Below are 23,688 nucleotides of genomic sequence, written 5' to 3' on the forward strand. Positions count from 1 at the left end.
CATTTTCATCTAAATCATATCTGAGTAACTTGTAAAATATCCTATCATTTAAAATTTGATGACAAAGAGCCAACTGATTTTAAATGTGACCATAACATTATGTTATTGGTTTGTTCCTGAATTAAAAGCCCTTTTCCCCCTTTTTAACTATGCTGCATTTCAAGTCAGTGGCCTGCTTGCTTTAATTTCTTATTTAAATTTGTAAGAGAAAACTAAGTAGTCATTAACATTTAAAGATTCTTGATAAATATTATTATAATATTTAGGGGAAGGTATAAATTAAAAACATCATCATCCATGGGTGTAGAAGTTTGAGTAAGAAAAAACTTTTTTTAAATAATTAATTTTTTTTTAAGTATTAAAAAATAATAATAACCAAATAAGATTTGAAGCTCTTTTTTATTACACTGAGAAATTCTCAGAAAAGTGCAAAGCCTATGAAAGTAGGAGCATTTCAGAAAGCAAGACAGAAGGTTTGTATACATTTGTAATGATATTTTAGTTTTGATGTTTGAAAAAAACAAAACAAAACTCATGATTTCACATTGAAGCACGCTGCTCATGAATTAAGTACCTTCTGAAGTACTGGGAAAGTATTTCACATCTCTTATATTTGAACCCAAATCCCTATACATGGCTAAGTTATATTCTCTTTCTAGAGATTAAGTTCATGGTATGATTCATAAGAAAAATGATTTTATTGATTCATAGTGACTTTGAAAAAAAGAAATAAGCACATTAAACACATATATTCCTTTAAATGGTACATCAGATCAAAGTTGAATTAATTTAATAATCTTTAGTGTTGTTAATTGTTACCAATGAAAATACATAGATCCCACTACAGAAAAGAGGTTTGGTAATATCAGAATAATTCTCTGTCATATCAGTGTTTCATATATAAGTTATATAGATAAATAGGTGATGTTGAAAACCATGCTGTTTCTATCCTCAAAATCAAATAAATGTATGATGACATCCTAGAATCTTATCAAGTCATTGTGAAACAATAAGTAAAAAATATTTACTATTTTTGCCAAATACAATGTAACAGGGCACCAGAGGCTACAAAGTTTACTTAATTAACTTTTGGTAATCTGGTAATTTTCAATGGTTTTGGGGTCACATCATACTTTTTGTTGCTGCTACTACTACTGCTAATAAAATAATAGTAAATGTAAAGGAGAAAACAAAAGAAAATAAATTAGATCTCTTGTAGTTCTTCTAAATACTGTTTTGGTTTATCCTTGAAGTGGAAATCAACTTTCCAAGGTTTGGAAAGAAAACAAAAGCATCTTTATAATTCACAGCATGTATTTTAGAGGTCTAATGATTTATCCATTGCCAGTGTGGGTTAGCTTGTCACGTTCTCTTTATTCAATGTCAACTGGTTCCGTAGCTATTAAAGCACTTAACTGTTTCTGAGCACAAGAGAGGAACAGTTCCAAACTGGACAGGCTTCTTTGGCGGATGACTTGATCAAGCTGTTGATTTTTTTTAAAGAGAGAGAGAGAGAAAGAGAAAAAGAATATACTTAGTTGAGGGCTAAAGAATATTATGCTACAGAAGCCCACTAGAGAAACCTTTTCAGATGATGACTTAGAAAATCGAATAGTGCTTTAAACTCAGAGACAGTGCAGTCACTATTTCTGGCCTGTCATCTAAGATGAGATGATAATCATTACAATTTTATAATTGATGTTGTTATTCAGTTATTGGAGAAATACCATAAATCTGATCAGAGTGATTTCAGATAATATAAAATAGTATATAAAAATACCAGTTCTTAATGAATATAAAGACTAGACATCCACAAATATCATAAAAATATAACAGATGCAAAAAACAGAAGAAAAACATGGTATAGAAAAACAGCATAATCACTCCATGCATAGAGTTTAACTGGGACAAAGGATAAGTGAGGATATAAACAATTTCCTGAAATTAGAGAAAGTTCTTGGGAAAGGTTTATTTTAAGAAACATGTGATATTGTTGAAACAAATTTGACTTGGTTTTCCTGTTGAGTTAGAGATTTTTTATTAGGATTATTTTAGTGTATCAATAACAAATACAGTGAACAAAACCATAGAGGTTTAGTAATAAAAGTCATATAACAAAGAACTTTCTGGATGGCAAGGATTATTGGATACATCAAAAAAGGGTTTCTAACTCTTCTGCCCTAAGAAACTGCTCATTGTGTAAAAATAAACAACGACAACACATTACCTACAGGTTATAGAAGAACGGAGGAACTCAAAAGAAAGCCAAATAAATTCCATTTCATGATACATACCTGTCATATTTATGTAAAAGCTGACTATTCCTCCTACATGCTCCCCCCAATATAAAAGAAAAAAGACAAATCCAAACAAGAATTCTCTATTAAATTACACATCCATAATCCATTGAATTCAAAATGACTGAAAAAATGAAAGATTAAAATTTTGAAGTACCCTAAGAATTAATCAAAAAAATATATTATATTTAGCAAAATCCTCATGTAAAAAGATTGAAAACTACTAAGACTCCCTTCAATTCTAATATTTTGGGATTTTAATGTACATAAAGAAGTTAAGATTCCTGCTTATCCTTTTCTCGCATGGATTTTCTTTTTTTTCTTCCTCTCTCAGATGATACCTTTAGGTGAATATATGCCTTCTGCTTACAAGTCTCTATCAAATAAGACAGTTCATTACAAGATAAACCCCAGGTGAGCAGAGAGTTGTCTGTCTTGCTGACTATCATACCCCAGCATGTAGAAGAGGGTTTGGCCACATGTTCGACATTCAATAGATATTTGCTGAGATTGACTGAATCAATAAATACTTAACCCGAATAGAGCAAGGCAATCTACTAGGAAATGATAGATGCACTTTTAATTCTAAAAGTAAAAACATGCTTAACCTAATTTAAAAGCTATGTAGGAGACTAAAGTTGAATTTTTTAATGTTTCATTTTAATACACATAAAACAGATTGAAATCTAATTATTTGCGGTTTTATAAAATTATTTTGCACTTGGTTCAAATTCAAATAGTACAGAAGGGTATACCAACACCTTGGTCCGGTCCATTCCTAGTGGTCTCTGTCTACTTTGGGTGTTTTCAAGCATTTAAAGACAGGTTTTTAAAAAATATTTGGTCCAGATCTTGTAATTGTTAACTATGGCAGGGTTCACATAATCACTTTGTTTCACTGTCATTACTGGAAAATTTTCCTATTTCATTTTCAAGAAATTGCTTGACTGCATTCCATGATTTATTTAGCCGCTTTCCCACTGATAGACATGTAAGTTTATTCCAATTTTGTCTTGTTTATGAAGCAACAAGGAAATTTACAACCTGAGTGCACTCCCTTCAGAAGTTGTCCAAGGGTTTCTCTTGGACAGATTCTAATACATGGAATTTATACATCATAAGATTTGCATATTTTATTTAATTTATTTTTTTAGATGCAAAAATAATATAATGTGATATAATTGTGGTTGAACATATGTTCAACCATATGTTCACATGGGCGCTGTATGAAGAATAGACTAGGAGAAGAGCAAGACAAAAAGCAGAGGTTCAATACACAAGGCCGTCAGTAAACATGTGAAGAATAAATGAAATTAATGAAAAAATATCTCACTAAGAGAAAAAGTAAAATTTCTGACACTTCTAGGTAATTGACATAAAAATATTAGTCAATGGACTGATTAGACACATACTTCTCTCTTAGATGCCAAAGTATTTGTAATTCATTTTTACTGTCTGTGCAGTTGTTGTTTTCAGTGTTCCAGAATCCACGGAGTAATCCGCAACATTCTAGATGGCGAAAGCCAGCCTTTTGATTAGATACCTAGCCAGTCACCCCTCTTCATCCATTCATGTCCAGTGCTTCTTTTAATTATTTATTTTATTTTGTATTGAATGAAAGATTCTTTAAATTCTATAGTGCTTTATAATTTCAAAGTTTCACACAGATGATTTCATATAATCCCGTAATAACCCTTTTTTAAAATTCTACCCCTACATTGTCCCTCCCCCCTTCTCTCTCTCCACGGGTAACCACTAGTTTGTTTTTTATATCTGTGAGTCTGCTTCTTTTTTTGTTTTATTCACTAGTTTATTTTTTAGATTCCACATATAAGTGATATTATACAATATTTGTCTTTCATTGTCTGATTTATTTCATTTAGCATAATGCCCTCCAAGTCCATCCATGTTGCTGCAAATGGCAAAATTTCATTCATTTTTATGGCTGAGCAATATTCCATCGTGTATATATATACACATACATACCACATCTTCTTTATCCATCACCTGTTGATGGACACTTAGGTTGCTTCCATACCTTGGCAATTGTAAATAGTGTTGCAATGAACATTGGGGTACATGTATCTTTCTGAATTAGTGTTTTTGTGTTTTTGGTTATATACCCACCTGTGGAATTGCTGGGTCATATGGTAGTTCTATTTTTAGTTTTTTGAGAAACCTCCATATTGTTTTCCACAGTGGCTGCACCGATTTACATTCCCACCAACAGTGTAGGAGGGTTCACTTTTCTCCACATCCTCGTCAACATTAGTAAGTTCTGTTCTTTCTGATGACAGCCATTCTGACAGATGTGAGGTGATATCTCATTGTGGTTTCGATTTGCATTTCCCTGATGATTAGCGATGTCGAGCATCTATTCATGTGCCTGTTGGCCATCTGCATTTCCTCTTTGGAAAAATGTCTATTCAGTTCTTCTGCCCATTTTTTAATTGGGTTGTCTGTTAGGACTTGCATATTTTAAACTGTGATAGTTATTACCAAATTGCTTTCCAGAGTGAGAGTACCAATTTATCAGTCCCATCTGTAGTGTATGGGAGGACCAGTTTTCCCTGTTTTCTTTTTAAACAGTTGCATAGTTGTCCACTGTATATTTATAATTTTATATAATGGATTATTTTATTACTTATTTAAAAATTATTCTATTGATAGACATTTGAATTGTTCCTAATCTTTTGCTATTATAATCAATGCTGTAATGAACACCTATCAACACAGACCTCTGTATACCTATGCTATCTTACAGAAACTGCTTGAGCCAAAAAATATGTCATCTGCAATGCTACTTCTGTCATAAATCAGGTTTCCACATATGCATGAATCTGTCTTCAGGCTCCCTAGTCTAACTCCATAGACAATTCACCTATCCCTATGCAAATATATGCTGTCTTAATTACTACAACTGTATAATAAATTTTAATATATCACATATTACCTACCATATTACCAACCATACCATCAAATATTTCAGAAAAATATAAATTAATAAACACTTGTAATAAAACTGAATTAAAAAAGGAAGCAATCAGACTACAGATAGTTCAATACCCCTTTTTTCATAAAATGCAAAAACCAAGCAAAATTTAAAAGTATATTATTTTGAGTTACATCAATAGGCAATATAACTTTTCTTTTTAAGGCCAAGGATATTATGCAATCAAAACTAAGGATAGGACTTCCCTGGTGGTGCAGTGGTTAAGAATACGCTTGCCAGTGCAGGGGACAAGGGTTCAAGCCCTGGTCCGGGAGGATCCCACATGCCGTGGAGCAAGTAGGCCCGTGCACCACAACTACTGAGCCTGTTCTCTAGAGCCCAGGAGCCACAACTACTGAAGCTCGCGTGCCTAGAGCCCGTGCTCCGCAACAAGAGAAGCCACGGCAATGAGAAGCCCGTGCAACCGCAATGTAAAGTAGCGCCCCCCCGCCCCCTCCCTCCAAGGGGCGAAGAAACAAAGATCCAATGCAGCCAAAAATAAATAATAAATTAATAAATAAATTTATTAAAAAAAACCCCTGAGGATAGTTGTATTTGGAAGATGGAATCAGGATGAAATATGTTGATTCATTTTGGAGGTGGCTTCATGGGGGTTTGTTTTACTATTATGGTTCATAACATACATACATATATATATATATATATATATATATATATATATATACACACACACACACACACACACACATATATACACACACATACATTAGATATAATAATTCAAAGTCTTTTAGAAGCCCCACCCCAAACAATCAGGAATTCAATTAAAAACAAAATTGATTTAATATCTTAGAATTTATGAATGTTAGATAGAGGAGAAACTTCTCCTTTTGATAGCGTATAGCACAAACTCATAATTGCACAAACTAGCAATCAACCTGCAATTGTTGTTAAGTAACAATCCTCTGGGTTATGCATCAGAATGAATATCCTGTAATTTCTTAAAAAGCAAGGACATGTACAAGGACAAAAAAGTTTGAGAGATTTCGATTTAAACATACCAAGCACTTCCCTTCTCTTGTTTGTGTTAAAGGTCACCCTGGAACTAGAAACCATAAGATGATGGATGTACTGACTTTGGGTTTAGGTAGCTAAACTTCACATCTTTCCCCATGTCTCCCCAGAACTGTCTGAAGAGGAGAATCCATTAAATAATCAGGAGTTCAATACTTTAAGGAGCAAGAAGGTGACTGATACTCTGTGAGGAAGAAGACAAATTGGGCCATTTCAGATCTAAGATTCCAATTCGGCGGGTGCTTTCTGGGCATGGTATGTAAGATCACGTCTATGAGGGGGACACTTGAGACCTTTCTCTTATAGTTCAGGGACAATTCCTCTCTCTGAAACAAGTACATCAAACTGATGTTCTTGGCGAATTCCTGAATTTCAACAGTTTCAGTTTTATTAGGCATGACCTTATTATCCTTTATTGAGGCAAGAAGAATTTTGGCAAAATATTCTTTTTGTACCCTTGAAGAGTGGGACTTAGTTCTGTTTTTGTGGCTTTCATCTCAAAGTGAATCAAAGATTTGTATTCTGTGACTTCATGCTGACAATGTTATGTCCAGAGTAGCGGCAGCAAACACTGGCTGTAGAATTTACAATCTCTTCGTAACAGTGTAGCTCTAACTGCTTTGTTTTCCCTTCTATTTACTGTTGCTTCAGCTGCTGTTCAGCTCTTTCAGATACCTGAAAAAAGAAACCGGAAATTCTGAGGCTTCTGAAAGACACCTGGGCTTTATAAATCTTTTTCTCCCTCTTTGTCATCTCTTCAGTTTGCTAGCATACTGCTGAAAACCATTTAGAAGCATACATACTACGTATTAAAAGTTAATATTAAGCTTAGGGGGTAAAAAGAAGACATGACTTTCCAATAATTTCCTGTATTAGATTTACCTTTCCATTAGTATTTCATGCCATAGCAAAAGAAAAAGAAAAACAAAACATCTCTAGACCTTGGCTTTTATTTCCTATCACCAACACACAATATGATGCATGGTGAACTCATACTGGTCAAGAGAGCAAAATTCAAATTCAGCTACAAAAAAAAAAAAAAAGGCTTATTTTAATGGGACTGTTAAGAACACTGTTTATATCCCAGAAAATTTGATACATTGTTTTTGAATATATATATGTATGTAAAATATATGTATATATATTTAATATATATATTAAATATTAAATACACAGTACTAATTGTGATTTCAATATCTTCTGGGCTTTCACCAATAAGATATACCAGAAGATGTGAAAATATTAGGCCTACCTTTATCACTGTTACTTTTCCAACCTGCCCTCCTATATATTTTAAACTTATGCTTAAAAAGAGATATCAAGCAAATCAATTGATAGAAAATTACTCATAAACTTATGTTTTATGTTTAGTAAAATGTTTAATGGATTCCATTTTCACATTCACTAACAAGCTCTTTTGTGGGCATTGAAGAAAGGTCAAGTATGATGATGCGGAACTGTAATTACTCAGGCAGATTTCCCAGTTGACATCACATTAGGTAAGAAGGACTATTTACCTTCTGATAAGAAGTGGAATAGTTCTTCAGTTTTTATTGCAACGCTGCCCTTTTAACAGTGCTGCTCGGGTATGAATACCTTTATTTTTCTGACTTTATATGCATCCCCCACACATACACACACATCCTCAAGCTGTTTCATTTACATGCTTGAGATTGAGCCAATCCACTGATTGATTGGTCAATCAGCTGACCAGTAACAAAGTTAAGACTGCCACTATTTGTGCATTATTGCTCTGAGCCCCCAAAAAGTATACATATAGTGGCCTTGTCCTTAAGAAGTGTATCATCTTTTTGAAGAGACATACACAATCATTAAAGAACAATTATGTGATGATATATACAATAAAGACTGAGTCCAGTGGAAGGTCAGAATGGGGGAGAGATCATTGTGGGAGAATGTAGCAGAGAAAATGTCACAGAGGTTGAGCAGGATTTGAAGAAGACTGGAACAGAGTACCAAGAGTGTCTTCTTTTTTTTAAAAAATTAATTAATTAATTAATTTATTTATTTTTGGCTGTGTTGGGTCTTCGTTTCTGTGCGAGGGCTTTCTCTAGTTGCGGCGAGCAGGGGCCACTCTTCATCGCAGTGCGCGGGCCTCTCACTATCGTGGCCTCTCGTTGCGGAGCACAGGCTCCAGACGCGCAGGCTCAGTAGTTGTGGCTCACGGGCCCAGCTGCTCTGTGGCATGTGGGATCTTCCCAGACCAGGGCTCGAACCTGTGTCCCCTGCATTAGCAGGCAGATTCTCAACCACTGTGCCACCAGGGAAGCCCCAAGAGTGTCTTCTTAAAGAGGAGCAAGATGTGGAAGAAATTCTAGGAAAGCAGATTAGCAGGAACAAAGACCGTTTAGTGACACTGAGGAAGGAGGTCCGAATTTAGTGGAGTTTAGGAGTATTCATATATTCTTTCATTCACTTATTTATTCAATATTTATTCAGTACCTACTATGTGTCAGGCACTGTTTCAGGCACTAGAGAAATATAGTGGTGAAGAAAACAATTCTCTGCTCTTATATACTTTACAGTTTACAGTTTACTTTAGTTCATATTTTAGTTTGAGGAGACAAATTAATATTCTTCAGGTGGAGATCAGTATTATAAAAAATAACGAAGTAGGGTAAAGGATTTGACAGAGACAGAGGGGACATCTTTTGGGTGGGATGATTAGAGAAAACCAACCACACCAAAGCATCAGGAAAGAAAGTTACAAGGCAGATGAAACCACAAGAGAAAAGTCCAAAATGTGGGTTCAGACTTGGCTTGAATAAGGACTGGCAATAAATAAAGAAGACAGGAGCAAAATGAGCAAGGTGATGGGGGGACTGGTAGGAGAGAAGATCAGAGAAGCAGACAGCGGCCAGAGCGGGAAGGGCGCTATAGGTCATCAGAAGACTCTGGAGAGTTTTGAGCAAGAGTGTGACCATACTCTGTGTTTGAAAAATATCACACTTGTAGGGAGTTCTCTGGTGGCCTCGTGGCTAGGACTCGGCGCTCTCACCGCCACGGCCTGGGTTCAGTCCCTGGTCGGGGCACTGAGATCCTGCAAGCCGCGCAGCATGGCCACAACAACGATGACAAACACACTTGTACTGGGGACAAGAGATGGTTGGGGGGGCAAGAGTAGAAGACGGAAACCCAGTTAGGAGACTTTCGGTCTGGGGAAAATATAAAGTTAATCAGACTGTTGGCAGTCGAGGCTTAAACAGCAGGTCAGGTTTAAAATATACTTTTAGATAGGACCGACTTGAGTTGCTGATGGATTAGAAGTATGGATGAAAGGAAAAGAGAAGTAAAAGGTGATTCTTAGAATGATGGTGCCATTTACTGAGTTATGATGAACTGGAGGGAATTTTGGAAACGCAGGATAAAAAAGTTCCTTTTATACTTGTATATAGCTTTTGTGCTAATAATAAGCATTGCGAATTGCCAAAATGGCTATAGCACAGGTAATGTTTCTCAAGCTTTTAAACCTTGGAATTGTGTGTGTGTGTAAAGTGTTCTTTGGAAAATACACCACAAATCAATTTTTCTTGAGAACTCCCCTAGACTAAAAACAAACTGTATATATAGGGAGAATATTATACTGGTTCAGTTTCCCCTTAATAAATAATCATGGAATTTTACTGGTAAGAGATTTTGAGACTGCTTAGTCTAACATCTACATTTTACAGTTGTGGAAAACTGATACACTGAGTTGTTAACAGACCAATTTCACAAACCTAATATGTCCTCCTACACTTACAAAATATACTTCTTCAAAATACATTTAAAAGTATTAGCCCGAGTTTATCTTTGCTTAATAAATCCTACTAGGTATCAAGTAGATTCTGTGCCCTCCCATTTTGACAACGGACAGATAAGATTCATCCCTAGAGTACCAGCACTATGACCAGAAAGGTGCTGACAACCATTCTGGGTGAGATGATATAACTATCCTTTCTCTCAATGTAGCCATGACGGAAGTAGATTATGAATCAATTTTAAAACTTAATATGGGGCTTCCCTGGTGGCGCAGTGGTTGGGAGTCTGCCTGCTAGTGCGGGGGCGCGGGTTCGAGCCCTGGTCTGGGAAGATCCCATAAGCCGCGGAGCGGCTGGGCCCGTGAGCCACAACTGCTGAGCCTGCGCGTCTGGAGCCTGTGCTCCGCAGCGGGAGAGGCCGCGATGGTGAGGGGCCCGCGCACCGCGATGAGGAGTGGCCCCCGCTTGCCGCAACTGGGGAAAGCCCTTGCACAGAAATGGAGACCCAACACAGCCAAAAATAAATTAATTAAAAAAAAATGCAAAATACTCCATTATATATAAAAAAAAAACACTTAATATGCATACATACTCATAATGGGCTGGTTCGTTTCATGAACAAACAATAAGGACTGACAGACTTGAAGATGATTGTTATTCTTGAGTGGTGATTATTTTTATTGTGACATCTAAACATTTTTACTTTAAATACCACCATCTTTACCTTTATCCTGTATCCTCAAATTCTGCATTTCAGCCTAAGAAAATTTAGACTTATCTGTAATATTACTGTAGCATTAATGGAAGTTCTATAGTATCTGTCTTATTATGGGTATACCGACCATAAAGAGTTTCTCTTTTAAAACAGTCTTTACATTTTCAGATAAGTAATAAATACTCTTTTCTTTATATTTGCAGAGAAGTAAATTTGACCGCAAGAGGGATATATTGTATATAAAGCTGAAGTTGAGATAGAACATCCCCTCTCTGGGAATATAACTATGTCATTATTGTAAATCATGTTGGAAGAGACTTTGAACCAACTTGAGGATAACAGTGATATAATACATGTTTAGAATGACTCTAAAAGATTCAATATGATCAGGAGAGTTATTTGAACTAAGGCAGTGCCAGTTGCCTCGACCTGAACTTCTGAAAATGTAGACCTGACCTCTTTACCAAAACATTCACAGGCCATCACGTCCCATGAAGACTCTCACTCCAGAGTTCACATCTCCTATTCTCTTTGAGAAACTTTTTCAACTTTGAAATATATTTCAAGTCTATCTGACTATTTAGTTAAAAAATATCAACATATAAAGTAAGTTGTGTAACTTTCCACCAAGCACAAGATGAATTACAGATGCTCTTTTAGAGTAAATGAAAAACGGGTATAAAGAGTCTTAAACCCCATTGGCCACAACTAAAGAACTGTGAGTTTTGCTTTGTTTTTGTTTTAAGATGTCTTAGGGTAAGTCAATTCTCTGTTTTTGAATCATCTAAAATAAGTTCTACATATTTGGGCAGTTCTGCCTTTTTATCCCAAACTACCATAGAATCCACTGGGAAATGGGAATACTCATTTTTGCTCTTCACTAAATCATCTGGGCAGCATAAACTAATATGTATTCCAGACCTTAATGTGCAGGCATACCACCTTGGAATACAATCTTACTCGATCTTATAAGTTAAGCAACAGCAGTTGGCCAGAAAAGGATGCACTGTGGTAGCGAGTGAATGTAGACACTAGACTTTCTAGTATAAACGTCCATATGTGAGGTTTAATAAATTTGAAAAGAATATAATTCTGGTAACAACTGCTTTACTCCTAATTCAGACAATTTCCAATACATTTTTAAAAACCACAGATTTAGGAAAATTTTAGAACAAAAGAAAAGGTAACTAAAATTGTATAGTAGAATAGTAATTGCACAGTAATCCCATCTTAGGGCTCTGATCCATAAGGTTGTATTTACCTATTAATAAGTTCCATATCCTACTTTCTAGAGTTCAATGGCAAGAATTTATCTCAAATAAAAAATGGATTGATTCTGGCAAGACAGACTAACTGATTTTAATATGACATTCCACATAAAGTTTTTAATAAAATTTGTTACATGCTCCCAAACCATGAATAGCCTTGTTCTACATTTTTTTAAGACCTTGGTTAGTGCAAATATTGCAATCTATAGGATGGCCTTTTGTAAATTAAATAACATAAAAAACTCTTGTATTTTCATCAAGTTTTAAAGATTTTAGCAATTTTTTTTGTGTCAATCCAAGGAACAATATCTGCCAATTACTCTCTGTAGGACTCTTTTGTTTTGATTTTCAGCAATTTAAATTTCACCTTATTTTGAAGTAGGAGAAAGAATTACATGACCTCTTGGGTTCTTGTCTTCCTGTGCTATCTTAAAATTCTCAGATAACTGATATATTTTGCCTTTTATGTTTCAATCTACAAAAACATGCAAAGAACTGAACACAAGGCTTATTTTTGAGCTCTCTGCACACATATATTGAAGTTGATTTACATGGCAAAATTAACAGTCCTGGATCAAGTCTGATCTTCTCTTGTTTTGAGAACAGTGTTACTATTATTACCTGCTATGCACAGGTGAACCTCCTTATGTGTTGTATTAGTTACCAATTACTGTGTAACAAATCACCCCAAACCTAGTGGTTTAAAACAAAAAACAACAAATAGTTATGCTCTCCCCATTTTTGTGGGTCAGGAAGCTGGGTGCAGCCTGAGTGCCTCTCACACGTGGTCTCCACTGAGGGCTTGCGATCAAGCTGTGGCTGGGCTGCAGGCAGCTCGAAGTCCAGCAGGGGAAGAAGCTGCTTCCAAGCTCACCAAGCGGCTGGCGACAGGCCTCAAAACATCCACTTCCAACAGAGCTCACGCGAGCTTCTCCACAAGGGTGCCTAATAACACGATAGCTGGCTCTCCCAAAGCAAGCAACCGAGAGAGAATGAGAGCACGCCAAGAGAGCAAGACAGCGCCCAAGACAGAGGCCATGATCTTCCCAAAAGCCAACTTTGCTTCGGCCAGCCCAGGCTCAAGGGAAGGAAATTACATAAGCGCAGGGCATCACTGGAAAACCTCTACTGTGTATTATCTCATTTTTATTCTCCTGAAACTCTGAATGAGGCCACTAAGGCTTAGAGATGTTATGACTTGCCCAAGTGGCAGGGCCAGGATTCAAATCCAGGTGTGTATGACACTAAGCTATTCTCTACACCACAATAGTACAGTGCCTTCTCAGATAAGAACTTCGGGTGTGGCTGGGGGCTTTGGCACAGTATCTGTTTTGCTATAAATATGTAGGGGTTTATTGCATTGTGTACACTTGTGCAGAAACTTGTCAAGATGCCAAAATCCCTCTAGATGTCGCCCTTAAGACATGTAATTATCTTCTCTTCCTAAGAGGTAGGTTCAGGAAGGTTTCTGTTGTATTAACGTCCAGGTGGTTCCCGGAAAATGCAGCAGAAGCACTTAAAGAAAAACTGGCACATCAAATACATCACATATGCCTTAAAGAATCTGCAAACCTCAGGGGCTGTATATAAAAACAATGGATTGCTTCTCTCTAGGTCCATAACGAAAGAAAGGGGAAATGTTCATAAAGGCACTGTGTGGGACAGACCTCACCTTGGGGTACCTCTGAGGCTTTGAGAATCTGTGCTTCTTTCCGTTTCCACTACTGAGAGAAGGGGCTACGTGCCCAAGGGGAGCGGCTCCGCAGCTAGGGTGCACACCTGATTCCCATTAGGAAATCCTCAGTACCCAAAATAGAACCAATGGACCAAAGAAACATTTAATCACATGGAAGTTAGTGAGAATAGACTTTTTTCCTCTCATTTTAAATAGGGCTGCTCTTCTTCGTCATTCAGGATTTTACAGTGTGTACTTGATCACTGAAGCCTGGAAAAAACACAGTACCATCTGTCTGGCACATTTTAAAACAGATTTATCCTACTGAGTGAACCAAGTGGGAAAGCACCTGTCAGTCCTCCTAAAATCCCAGCTGGATTGAGAAATGTAGGAAAACCCTAACCTTCCTCCTTGTAAGCAAGCAAAGGAGGTTTGGTTTAAATTAAGAAAGCTAAATTTGGATATTATTGCCTAAAAATGGTAATAGCACCTGCTCAAAGAGAAGACGCTGAAGAAACTTAACACTGGACACCTTCCAAACAGAAGATATGAGAAGTCAGGGATTATGGCAAAGCTTGAGAGTTCTCTCTCCAATATCCACTCTTCTTTCTTACCAATAAAATTACAGTTTAGTCCTAGGAAAAATGTGAACATCCTCCAGGCATCATTCCCTTATCGCTGCCAGGGGTAGCTAAAGAGACGTGAGTGCAAGTTATTGGGGAGGAACTCCAAAACAGCTCCTTAAAAGTGGGACAGATGCCTGTCCCGAATTTTCTTCCCTTTTTGGTTCTTGCAATCTTTCCTTTTTCCTCTATCACAAATGTGTTTACTGGAGCTCCGGCTGCCATTCTATAGTGCTAATCATGTAAGCCAGTGTTAAAGATTAAAAAAGTACAAAGTCAGAAGGATCCTGAATCTTTTATGATTTTGTTAAGCTTCCGTAGCTTTAAACTGCTTACCTCTGGACTTGCTTATGCCATTGTTATTTCTAGTTTCTGTTACTAGGAGGCAAATATAAATCCCAGTGATAAAGGTACCAAGTTTACACTGTACGTGTCTACTAGTATAATAGAAACAAAAATTTACTTGAGGCTCAAAATGTTGTCAGTGAGACTGAAATTTCCACTGAATTGGACATTTTAATTTGGGCACTGAAAAACAATTAATGGAATAAAATATCCTGTAATGGCTTAAGAGTATATGAATGGTAAAAAATAAAAATAAAATAATCATAATGATCAGGTTATGTCCATCACCTGAACATATAGGTATGCAAGTTGCATTGGCAAGTGCCTCTTTTATTTTTTCCCCTGTTCTCTGCTAAATAGAGTATTTCATCCACAATCTAGAAGAGTGAAAAACACCTAAAAATGTTAAAAAAACATATAAAGGGGATGGATTTAAAACTATAGCAGTGAAATTTTGCCTAGGCAAACAAGTTAACTTATAATATCTGGAAAGAAACATAAAGTTCCTAATCAATTTAAAAATTATGAATATTATGGATAAAATATGATTGTTTTGTCCCCAGGAAATTCCAAGCAATTTTAACTTTGGTAAGTAGACAGGACATTGTGGCATAAATATAAATATATATTTATATTGACTATCAGCTTCACACTCATTATTTGGTGTTCATTTTCCATTCACCATGAAATTTAACAATACATACATTTTAAGTTGTCACAAACCACTTCTGGAACAAAAACGTATTTAACAAATACTTCAAGAGAGAGTGAGTAGAACCAAAGACATTCTGATCTCAACTATACAGTTAGGGAACTCAATAAAATAACAGCACTAATAGCTAACACCAAAAGTGAACTTTTTATGTGCCAAGTAATGTAAGCACTCTACATGGGGCAACTCATTTAGTTCTCATAATAATCCTATGTGAAGTAGGGACTATTTTAATCTCCATTTTACAGATGAACAAAATGTGGCCAAGAAAGGTTAAAGTACTTGCCCAAGTTTATGAATCTAATAAATAGCAAAGCTCAGTTTTAATCCAGGAAATCTGATTCAAAAACCACACACTCCTAATCATATACTATACTTCTCTCACTAAGATGAAAAGTATACCTATGCTATGTTACAATGTTAAAGTTAAAAGGCTTTCCCACAAAATGGGACAATACAGTAATGGTAAACAAATGAAAGCAAGAAAAGACCAAGAATCTTCTCTTCCTTCCTTTAAAAATCTGTAGGGAATTTGCAAAGCAGAATTGGTGGCATTTTGGGTAGAAATTTCATAAATTGATGGTTTATAGCCCAGAGGCATTTGTGAGGCTGGTATAAAAGGTATTATATGACTTCTGTTTCTATTTCAATCATTTAGTTTTCTTGTCAACTAAGTAACAATGATCTTCTGTATTTGCTTTTTTATACATACAAAATAAGCAAATGATTGTAAACTAGAATTCCTACAGAAATAACCATCTCAATTAATAAAAATTCCCATTTAAAATTTTCATTTCTCACCCATATTTATATTTATATATTTATATTTACAGGTGAGAAAGGTTCAGAAAAATATCTGGCAAAGTAACTTAAGTGTAACCCATCTTCACCAAGCATCATTACAAATGCACTGGAACTAGGAAGTAAGATTAATGAAGGTGTGGGGATAATTTTATAAAAAAAAAAGTTATCCATAAGTGCACACTGCATTTGAGATGCTCCTGAAATACCATATAAGGTAGCAACACAGTCCCAAGACATCTGCTCTTTCTCCACTACAGTGTACTGTCTGAGGATCCACTTAATTAAGGCAATACAGCCAATGCATTGAAACGTTTTCTTTTTGTGTTTTAATGTGAACAAATCCAGCCAATACACTGAAACTCTTTCTTCTTGTGTTTTAATATAAACAAATGACATTATGCAAGGGAACAGAAGGATCAAGTAATCTAAATGGTGTGTGGTAAAACAAATGCAGACTATTATCATATAGGAATTCCATGGGTATGACCTATCCAAATGACTTACCACCTCATTTACTACATAGGTATCACTACGTTTGGATGAAAAATGATAGTTTTGCTGATGTATGTCCAGATTTCTCTAAATAAAAGACACGATGGAGTTTAAAGTCTTTAGGAAATGCCAATATAGTGACTCTGAATATAACCATATATATTAAAAATCTGTTAAATATTAAGTATGATAAACTAAAAATCTAGTCATATTCTCTGAACAGAGGTTGGTCCTCTATTTTTCTGTGAAAATTTAGCAGTCAAAAGCTATATGGAATCAGAGGAAAGAAGCCGAGGGAATACTTCCTAACTTATTCTATGAGGCAAGCATTACCCTAATACCAAAACCAAAGACATGAAGAGAAAACTACAGACATCTCTCATGAACATAGATGAAAAAATCCTCGACAAAATATTAGCAAATCAAACCCAAAAAAGTATAAAAAGAATTATATACAATGACCAAGTGGGCTTTATCCCAAGTATGCAAGGCTAGTTCAACATTCAAAAATTAATTATGTAATCATCACATCAACAAGCTAAATAAGCAAAGTCACATGATCATATCAATAGATGCAGAAAACTGTGTGACAAAATCCAACACACTCTTATGATAAAAACTCTCAGTAGACTAGGAAGGGTGGGAACTTTCTCAACTTAACAGAGACTATCTACAAAAACACTTGAGCTAACATCATACTTTAGGTGGTAAACTCAAAGCTTTCCCACTAAGATCAGGTACAAGGCAAGGATGTCCCCTCTTAACCATTTTCATCATCATACTAGAAGTCCTTGCTAATGCAGTAAGACAAGAAAAGGAAATAAAAGGTATACAGATTTGAAAGGAAGATATGAAACTGTCTTTGTTTTATGATAAAGATGGCATGATTGACTCTGTAGAAAATCTTACAGAATTGACAAAAATTCTTGGAACTAGTGAGCAATTATTGCAAGTTTGCAGGATACAAGGTTAATATACAAAAGTCAATTTCTTTCCTATATAATATATATAATTATATAATAACTATAGTATTATAATTATAATGTAATGTAATAATTACATTATTATATAATATAATAATGAACAAGTAGAATTTTAAATTAAACACACAATGAAATACTTCGGTATAGATGTAACAAATATGTACAAGATCAATATGAGGATGACTATAAAACTGATGGAAAAAAATCAAAGAACTAAATAGGATAGATACTGCATGTTCATGGATAAGCTCAATATCGTCAAGATGTCAGTTCTTCTTAACTTACTCTAGATTCAATGCAATCCCAATCAAAATCCCAGCAAGTTATTTTGTGAATGTCAGTAAACTGATTCTAAAGTTTATATGGAGAGGCAAAAGACCCAAGAGAGCCGACTCAATATTGAAGGAGAAGAACAACGTTGGAGGACTGATGCTACCAGACTTTGACTTACTATAAAGCTACAGTAATCAAGACAGTGTGGTACTGATGAAAGAATAGACAAATAGATCAATGAACAGAATAGAGAGTCCAGAAATAGACCCTCATAAATATATCAACTGATCTCTGACAAATAAGCAAAGACAATACAATTGAGAAAAGATTGTCTTTTCAGCAATGGCTTCTGGAACAACTGGACATCAAAGGGCAAAAAAAAAAAAAAAAAGAATCTAGATACAGATCTTATTCCCTTCACAAAACTTAACTCTAAATGGATCACAGACCTAAAAGTATATTGCAAAACTATGAAACTCCTATGTGACAACATAGGAGAAAACCTAAATGGCCTTGGGTATGGTGATGACTTTTTATAAACAATAATGAAGACACAATCCATGCAATAATTGATAAGCTATAATTCATTAAAATTAATGATTTCTGTCCTGTGAAAGTATCAAGAGACTGAGAAGACAAGTCACAGACTGGGAGAAAATATTTCAAAAGACATCTGATAAAAGACTATAATTCAAATAGACAATGAATTCTTAAAATTCAACAATAAGGGGGCTTCCCTGGTGGCGCAGTGGTTGAGAATCTGCCTGTCAATGCAGGGGACACGGGTTCGAGCCCTGGTCTGGGAAGATCCCACATGCCGCAGAGCAACTAGGCCCGTGAGCCACAACTACTGAGCCTGCGAGTCTGGAGCTTGTGCTCTGCAACAAGAGAGGCCGCGACAGTGAGAGGCCCGCGCACCGCGATGAAGAGTGGCCCCTGCTCGCCGCAACTAGAGAAAGCCCTTGCACAAAAACAAAGACCCAACACAGCCAAAAATAAATAAATAAATAAATAAATAAATAAATAAAATTTTAAAAAAAATCAATAAGAAAATAACCTGATTAAAAAAATGGGTCAAATACCTTAGCAGATACCTCACCAAAGAAGATAACTAGATGGCAAACAAACATATGAAAAGATGCTCCACATCATGTATCATCAGAGAAACACATACTGAAATGAGATACCACTACACACTTATTAGAATGACCAAAATCTGGAAAATTGACATCACCAAATGGTGGTGAGGATATGGAGCAACGCTTATTCATTGCTGGTGGGAATGCAAAATGGTACAGCCACTTTGGAAGGCAATTTGGTGGTTTCTTACAAAACTAAACATACTCTTCTCATATGGTCCAGCAATTGTGCTCCTTGGTATTTACCCAAAGGAGTTGAAAGTTTATGTCCACACAAAAACCTGAACATGGATGTTTACAGCAGCTTTCTTCATAATTGACAAAACTTGGAAGCAACTAAGATGTCCTCCAATAGGTGAATGGATAAACTGTAGTACATTCAGGCAATGGAATATTATTCAGCACGAAAAAGAAATGAGCTATCAAATCATGAAAAGACACGGAGGAAAGTTAAATGCCTATTAACAAGAGAAAGAAGCCAATTTGTTCCTCTCTTTCTTTAAACTTTTATATTCATCCAGCGTTCCCTACCATTTTTATCCTAGTAATATATCTTATGTTTAAAACTCAATAGTGATCACTCCATTTACTTCTCTGAAATGTATATATTTAAAAATTAAGAAGACTTGCTATGATCATAAATCCATTGAGCCTTTTCAGAGATTAAATTATAATTTCTGAAGTCCCTTCAATGTGAGATCATCAGAGATGACATTAATTAAGGACTGCTCAATTATAAGTCCATGATAGCACAAATGCTATAGTCACCCCTCCATGTAAATCATTTTTTTCACTTTCCTTTTGGGCAAACTTTTAAAACTTCACTTCCTAACAGTCTTCCCATTGCTCACTTTGCTTCAGCCATCCTGTCTTCCTAGTCCTTTCTCAAATACAACCAAGCACTCTTTCTACATACGCCCATTGCACATGGTGTTCTCTCTATCTGGAATGTCCTTCTTCTAGATAGCTGCATGACTTGATCACTCTCTACATTCACATCTCTTCTTAAATGCCACCTCAGTTCATCACTGAGGACTGCTCTCACTCACTTTAAAATAGCACCCCTACTCTTCATTTGCATCACTAACTATTGATCCTTTCTCATGGCATTTATCATCCCCAAATATCATACATTTGTTTATTGTCAGTCCCATACCCCACTAAAATGTAAGCTCCCTAGAAAACCCTAAGGAAAATGGGGATTCTGAGGTACTTATTTCTGTCTCTCCAAGGTCTAAAACAGTACCTGGCACATCGTAGGGGCTGACTAAATGTTTGCTGAATTTACTGAATAAAGAACAAAAAGAGAAGAGGTAATTACTAATTTATTTTAGTAACTGTACTTTAGAAAAAAATACCGTAATACATTTTCAAAATTTTCAAGAGTCAAATGGTATATTTACCTTCAAAAAGATGTACAAATTATTTTAAATGATTTTAAAAACCTGCAAATTATTTTATAAAATACTCAGTACACTAGTGATGGTATTCTTTAAATTTACAAAATCTATTAATAAAATACAATATCACATGAAATAGAGGTTTGCATTCTAAATAATTGATAACTGAGTGCCTTTATTTTCATGGTACATAGATATAATCAGGACGAATGGGGGAATAAAAGAATTAGTAACGATAATTTATAAACTTATTTGAAAATTATATACGTTTTGAAATTCATAACAAAACAATAAAATGAACAAATTGTCAAGTTTCTTAATTTCTATCACTGAAAACTGGGAACTGTTATTGGGAATCACTCATTTCTAAACTTTGTTAGATCTATTAACACAGTGAATGTTCCAGCCTAAATTTTTTTACGACATTGCTAATTTTGTGCTTCTAAAACCAGAAGAACTAATTAATGACATATTGAAATCTCTCTGAAAAGACAGTATTTTGGAATGATCCACTAGTGTAGATAACATTCTAAGTCCTAAAACATCCTGGAACCTCAAGGAGTGCTTAATTGGATCTAAGGAGACTCCTTTCAGTGGTCTCTGGATGCATAAGCTCTGCTTGCTTCAGTAGATTTTAATAACTAATTCTCTCATTACTATTCTCTGTGCATCTCAAATAAAATATTAGCTACTTGTATCTTTTAAGAAGTACTATTTGAATCTAGGCCACACTGTAGAGATACTAATTTTCTCTCAAAAAGAACTTTGCCCTTGTCTGCAGATACTTCCTTATCCATCTCAAGTGGCCCTGTACCAGTCACTATGGCTGCAAAACAAATTACCCCCAAACTCTGTGGTGTAAAACAACCATTTATTATGATCACATATTCGGTGGGTTAGGAACTGGAATATGGTGCAGCTGTGACAGCCTATCTTTGCTCCATGATGTTTGGGACCTCAGTTGGAAGACTTGAAGGCTAGGAGCTAGAATCATCTGAGGACTCATTCACTCTCATATCTGATGGTTGATGCTTGTCCCCCCACACAGGCTACTTTCAATTTTGTCATTGCCTGGTGGTCAGATTTCACAAGTGAGTGTTTCAAGAGAGAAAAAGAGATAGGTGGAAGCCTTATTGCCTATTACGATCCAGCCTCCAAATCATGCAGTGTCATATCCATCACATTCTGTCTGTTGGGGCATTCAAAAAGTTCGGCCCCAGACCCAGGGGAGGAGAAACAGACTCTGCTGACCGACGGGGAGTGGCAAGAGAATGTTGGCCTGGAAACACTGCTGTGGCCTTTTTAGGAGAATACAACCCACCACAGATCCTAATTGGATGCTATTTTTTAGGATTCTCAATTTCTTGAGGGTGTTACTTCCACCTCCAGTTCAGATGACTGCTGGAGTAAGTCAGCATTCACCTAAATTACAAGAGGTAATATCGGTCTCTGAACTGTAGACAGGAAGAATAACTTCAATATTTATGGGACTCAAAATGTAGGAAAAATCAAGGTCGAGAAATAATAAATATGGAAGATTAAGCAACCAATGATGGGATAACATATTTGAGAGACAAGTCATTTTCTCTATTGGTCTTATTTTCAACAAACCACTTGCAATTGGACTTGCCTTTCTTCTTAAAGAGTTGTAACAACTTCCTTAAAAAACACATCATACCATGTCTCCTTGAAAACTATGCCCTTGCCTACACATATATTTCTGTCCCCACCATCTTGGAGTGCCTTCCTTAGCAAGTAGAAAACAAGGAGGGAACCAGATGCATGTATTCTTCTTACCCTTCTCACTTCACAGAAACCCCATTCTTAATCCTGTGGGTTTATATTGCTCTGTGAGTTGAGCAGCATGAAAATCCTCCTGAAGCCTCAATGCAAATGTTTCTCTAATCCTATTAAAGCCACAAAACACACCCAGATGAATGAGTAAGAAACTGAGCTAGAGAACTCTCCCCGACCCCAGTACCACTCTCAGTTTTGGCACTGACTTCATTGGTCAGCCTCTCCCTCTAAGTGCGGCATGGCTTAAATGGGAAACCAAAACTCTGGCCTTCTCTGTCTAGGACACTCAATTCAAACCTGTATGCTGTTTCAGCCAAAGCTCTGGAGAGGATTCTGAATATACTTTTTAAATGTAAAGAAAAAGGGTTGAAATAGGACATATAAAAAGTAGACACAAAACAACACAATGGTCTATTTAAACTGGTTTTCTCTTTTTAAAACTAAGATATAATCATATATCATATATTTAAACAAAGAATTATATAGCAGGAAGCAAAATCTCTCCCAGCCCACCTCCTAGAGATCATTGATCACATTTTTCTTTTGTTTATTAAAATATATTTTGCAATACAACACACACACAGAGGTATATAGCAAAATATATTTAAATATACAGGATCATATGATTCAGGAGGTTTTACAACCATATCAACAAATGTAGATAAATATCATTCTTTTTAGTAGACACACAGTATTCCATTTTAACATAATGCATTTAACCAGTCCCCTATGGGTGGACATTTAGGTTGTTTCTAATTTTGAAAATATCAAAAAATAAAACTCTATTGGGTGAATATGTGCCATGGGATATTTAACAAAAACACATTTTCCAGTGTGATAAGGACTGACTGTTAAACTTTCTGCAGTAGCTTAAAGGGCAGTTGAAAGGGAAGAGAAGGTTTTTAAAAGATGCACACATATAAGATGATACTCTACTTCACAAATCAGAAAAGTTAATCTGTTAAAATGTGTTGGTAGTAACAGTTAGGGCTTGACTCTTGTTAATGAGGCCCTTGGGAAAATATAAACACTCTTCCTGAATTCAAATCACGCCTGCGCACCACATTCTTGTCTTCAGCTCGAGCTTCTGGCGTTCCAGCCTGTAATTGAGGCCTTGCATCACATGCCAAACTAAACATTTGGGAACAAGAATTGTAATGACCTCCTGTTTATGTTTGTTTGTTTTAAGTAACTTAAAAACATATAACATGAAGTAAAACACCGAAAAATTAGGATGGGGAAATAACTCTAAGAAATAGGAAACTGGATATCTTTCAAAGGATTTTCTTGGATATTTATACATTATTCAGAGCACATAATTAATTGTCAGTGTAGATTAGCATGACCTTTGAAACAGAGAAGAAGGAAGGAGAGATA

At 35.7% G+C, this 23,688-nt stretch overlaps 1 protein-coding gene across 5 annotated transcripts in view; it reads right to left on the bottom strand.

Moving 5' to 3' along the window:
- Positions 1-380: 380 nt before the first annotated feature.
- CCDC91 (coiled-coil domain containing 91) overlaps positions 381-23,688 on the bottom strand; it is a 371,744-nt gene continuing 348,436 nt past the window's right edge. For 4 of the 5 annotated variants that reach the window (XM_007175702.2, XM_057557084.1, XM_057557080.1 and 1 more), the window contains one exon: positions 381-1,484. In XM_007175702.2, the coding sequence (XP_007175764.1) occupies positions 1,374-1,484 (111 nt within the window). In that variant the 3' untranslated portion in view covers positions 381-1,373. Of the gene's footprint in view, positions 1,485-6,023; positions 7,000-23,688 lie in introns of those variants that run through there. The other variant, XM_057557083.1, reaches the window with a different exon arrangement.

Source organism: Balaenoptera acutorostrata, chromosome 11 (assembly GCF_949987535.1).
Source record: "Balaenoptera acutorostrata chromosome 11, mBalAcu1.1, whole genome shotgun sequence".
Classification (NCBI taxonomy): Eukaryota; Metazoa; Chordata; class Mammalia; order Artiodactyla; family Balaenopteridae; genus Balaenoptera; species Balaenoptera acutorostrata.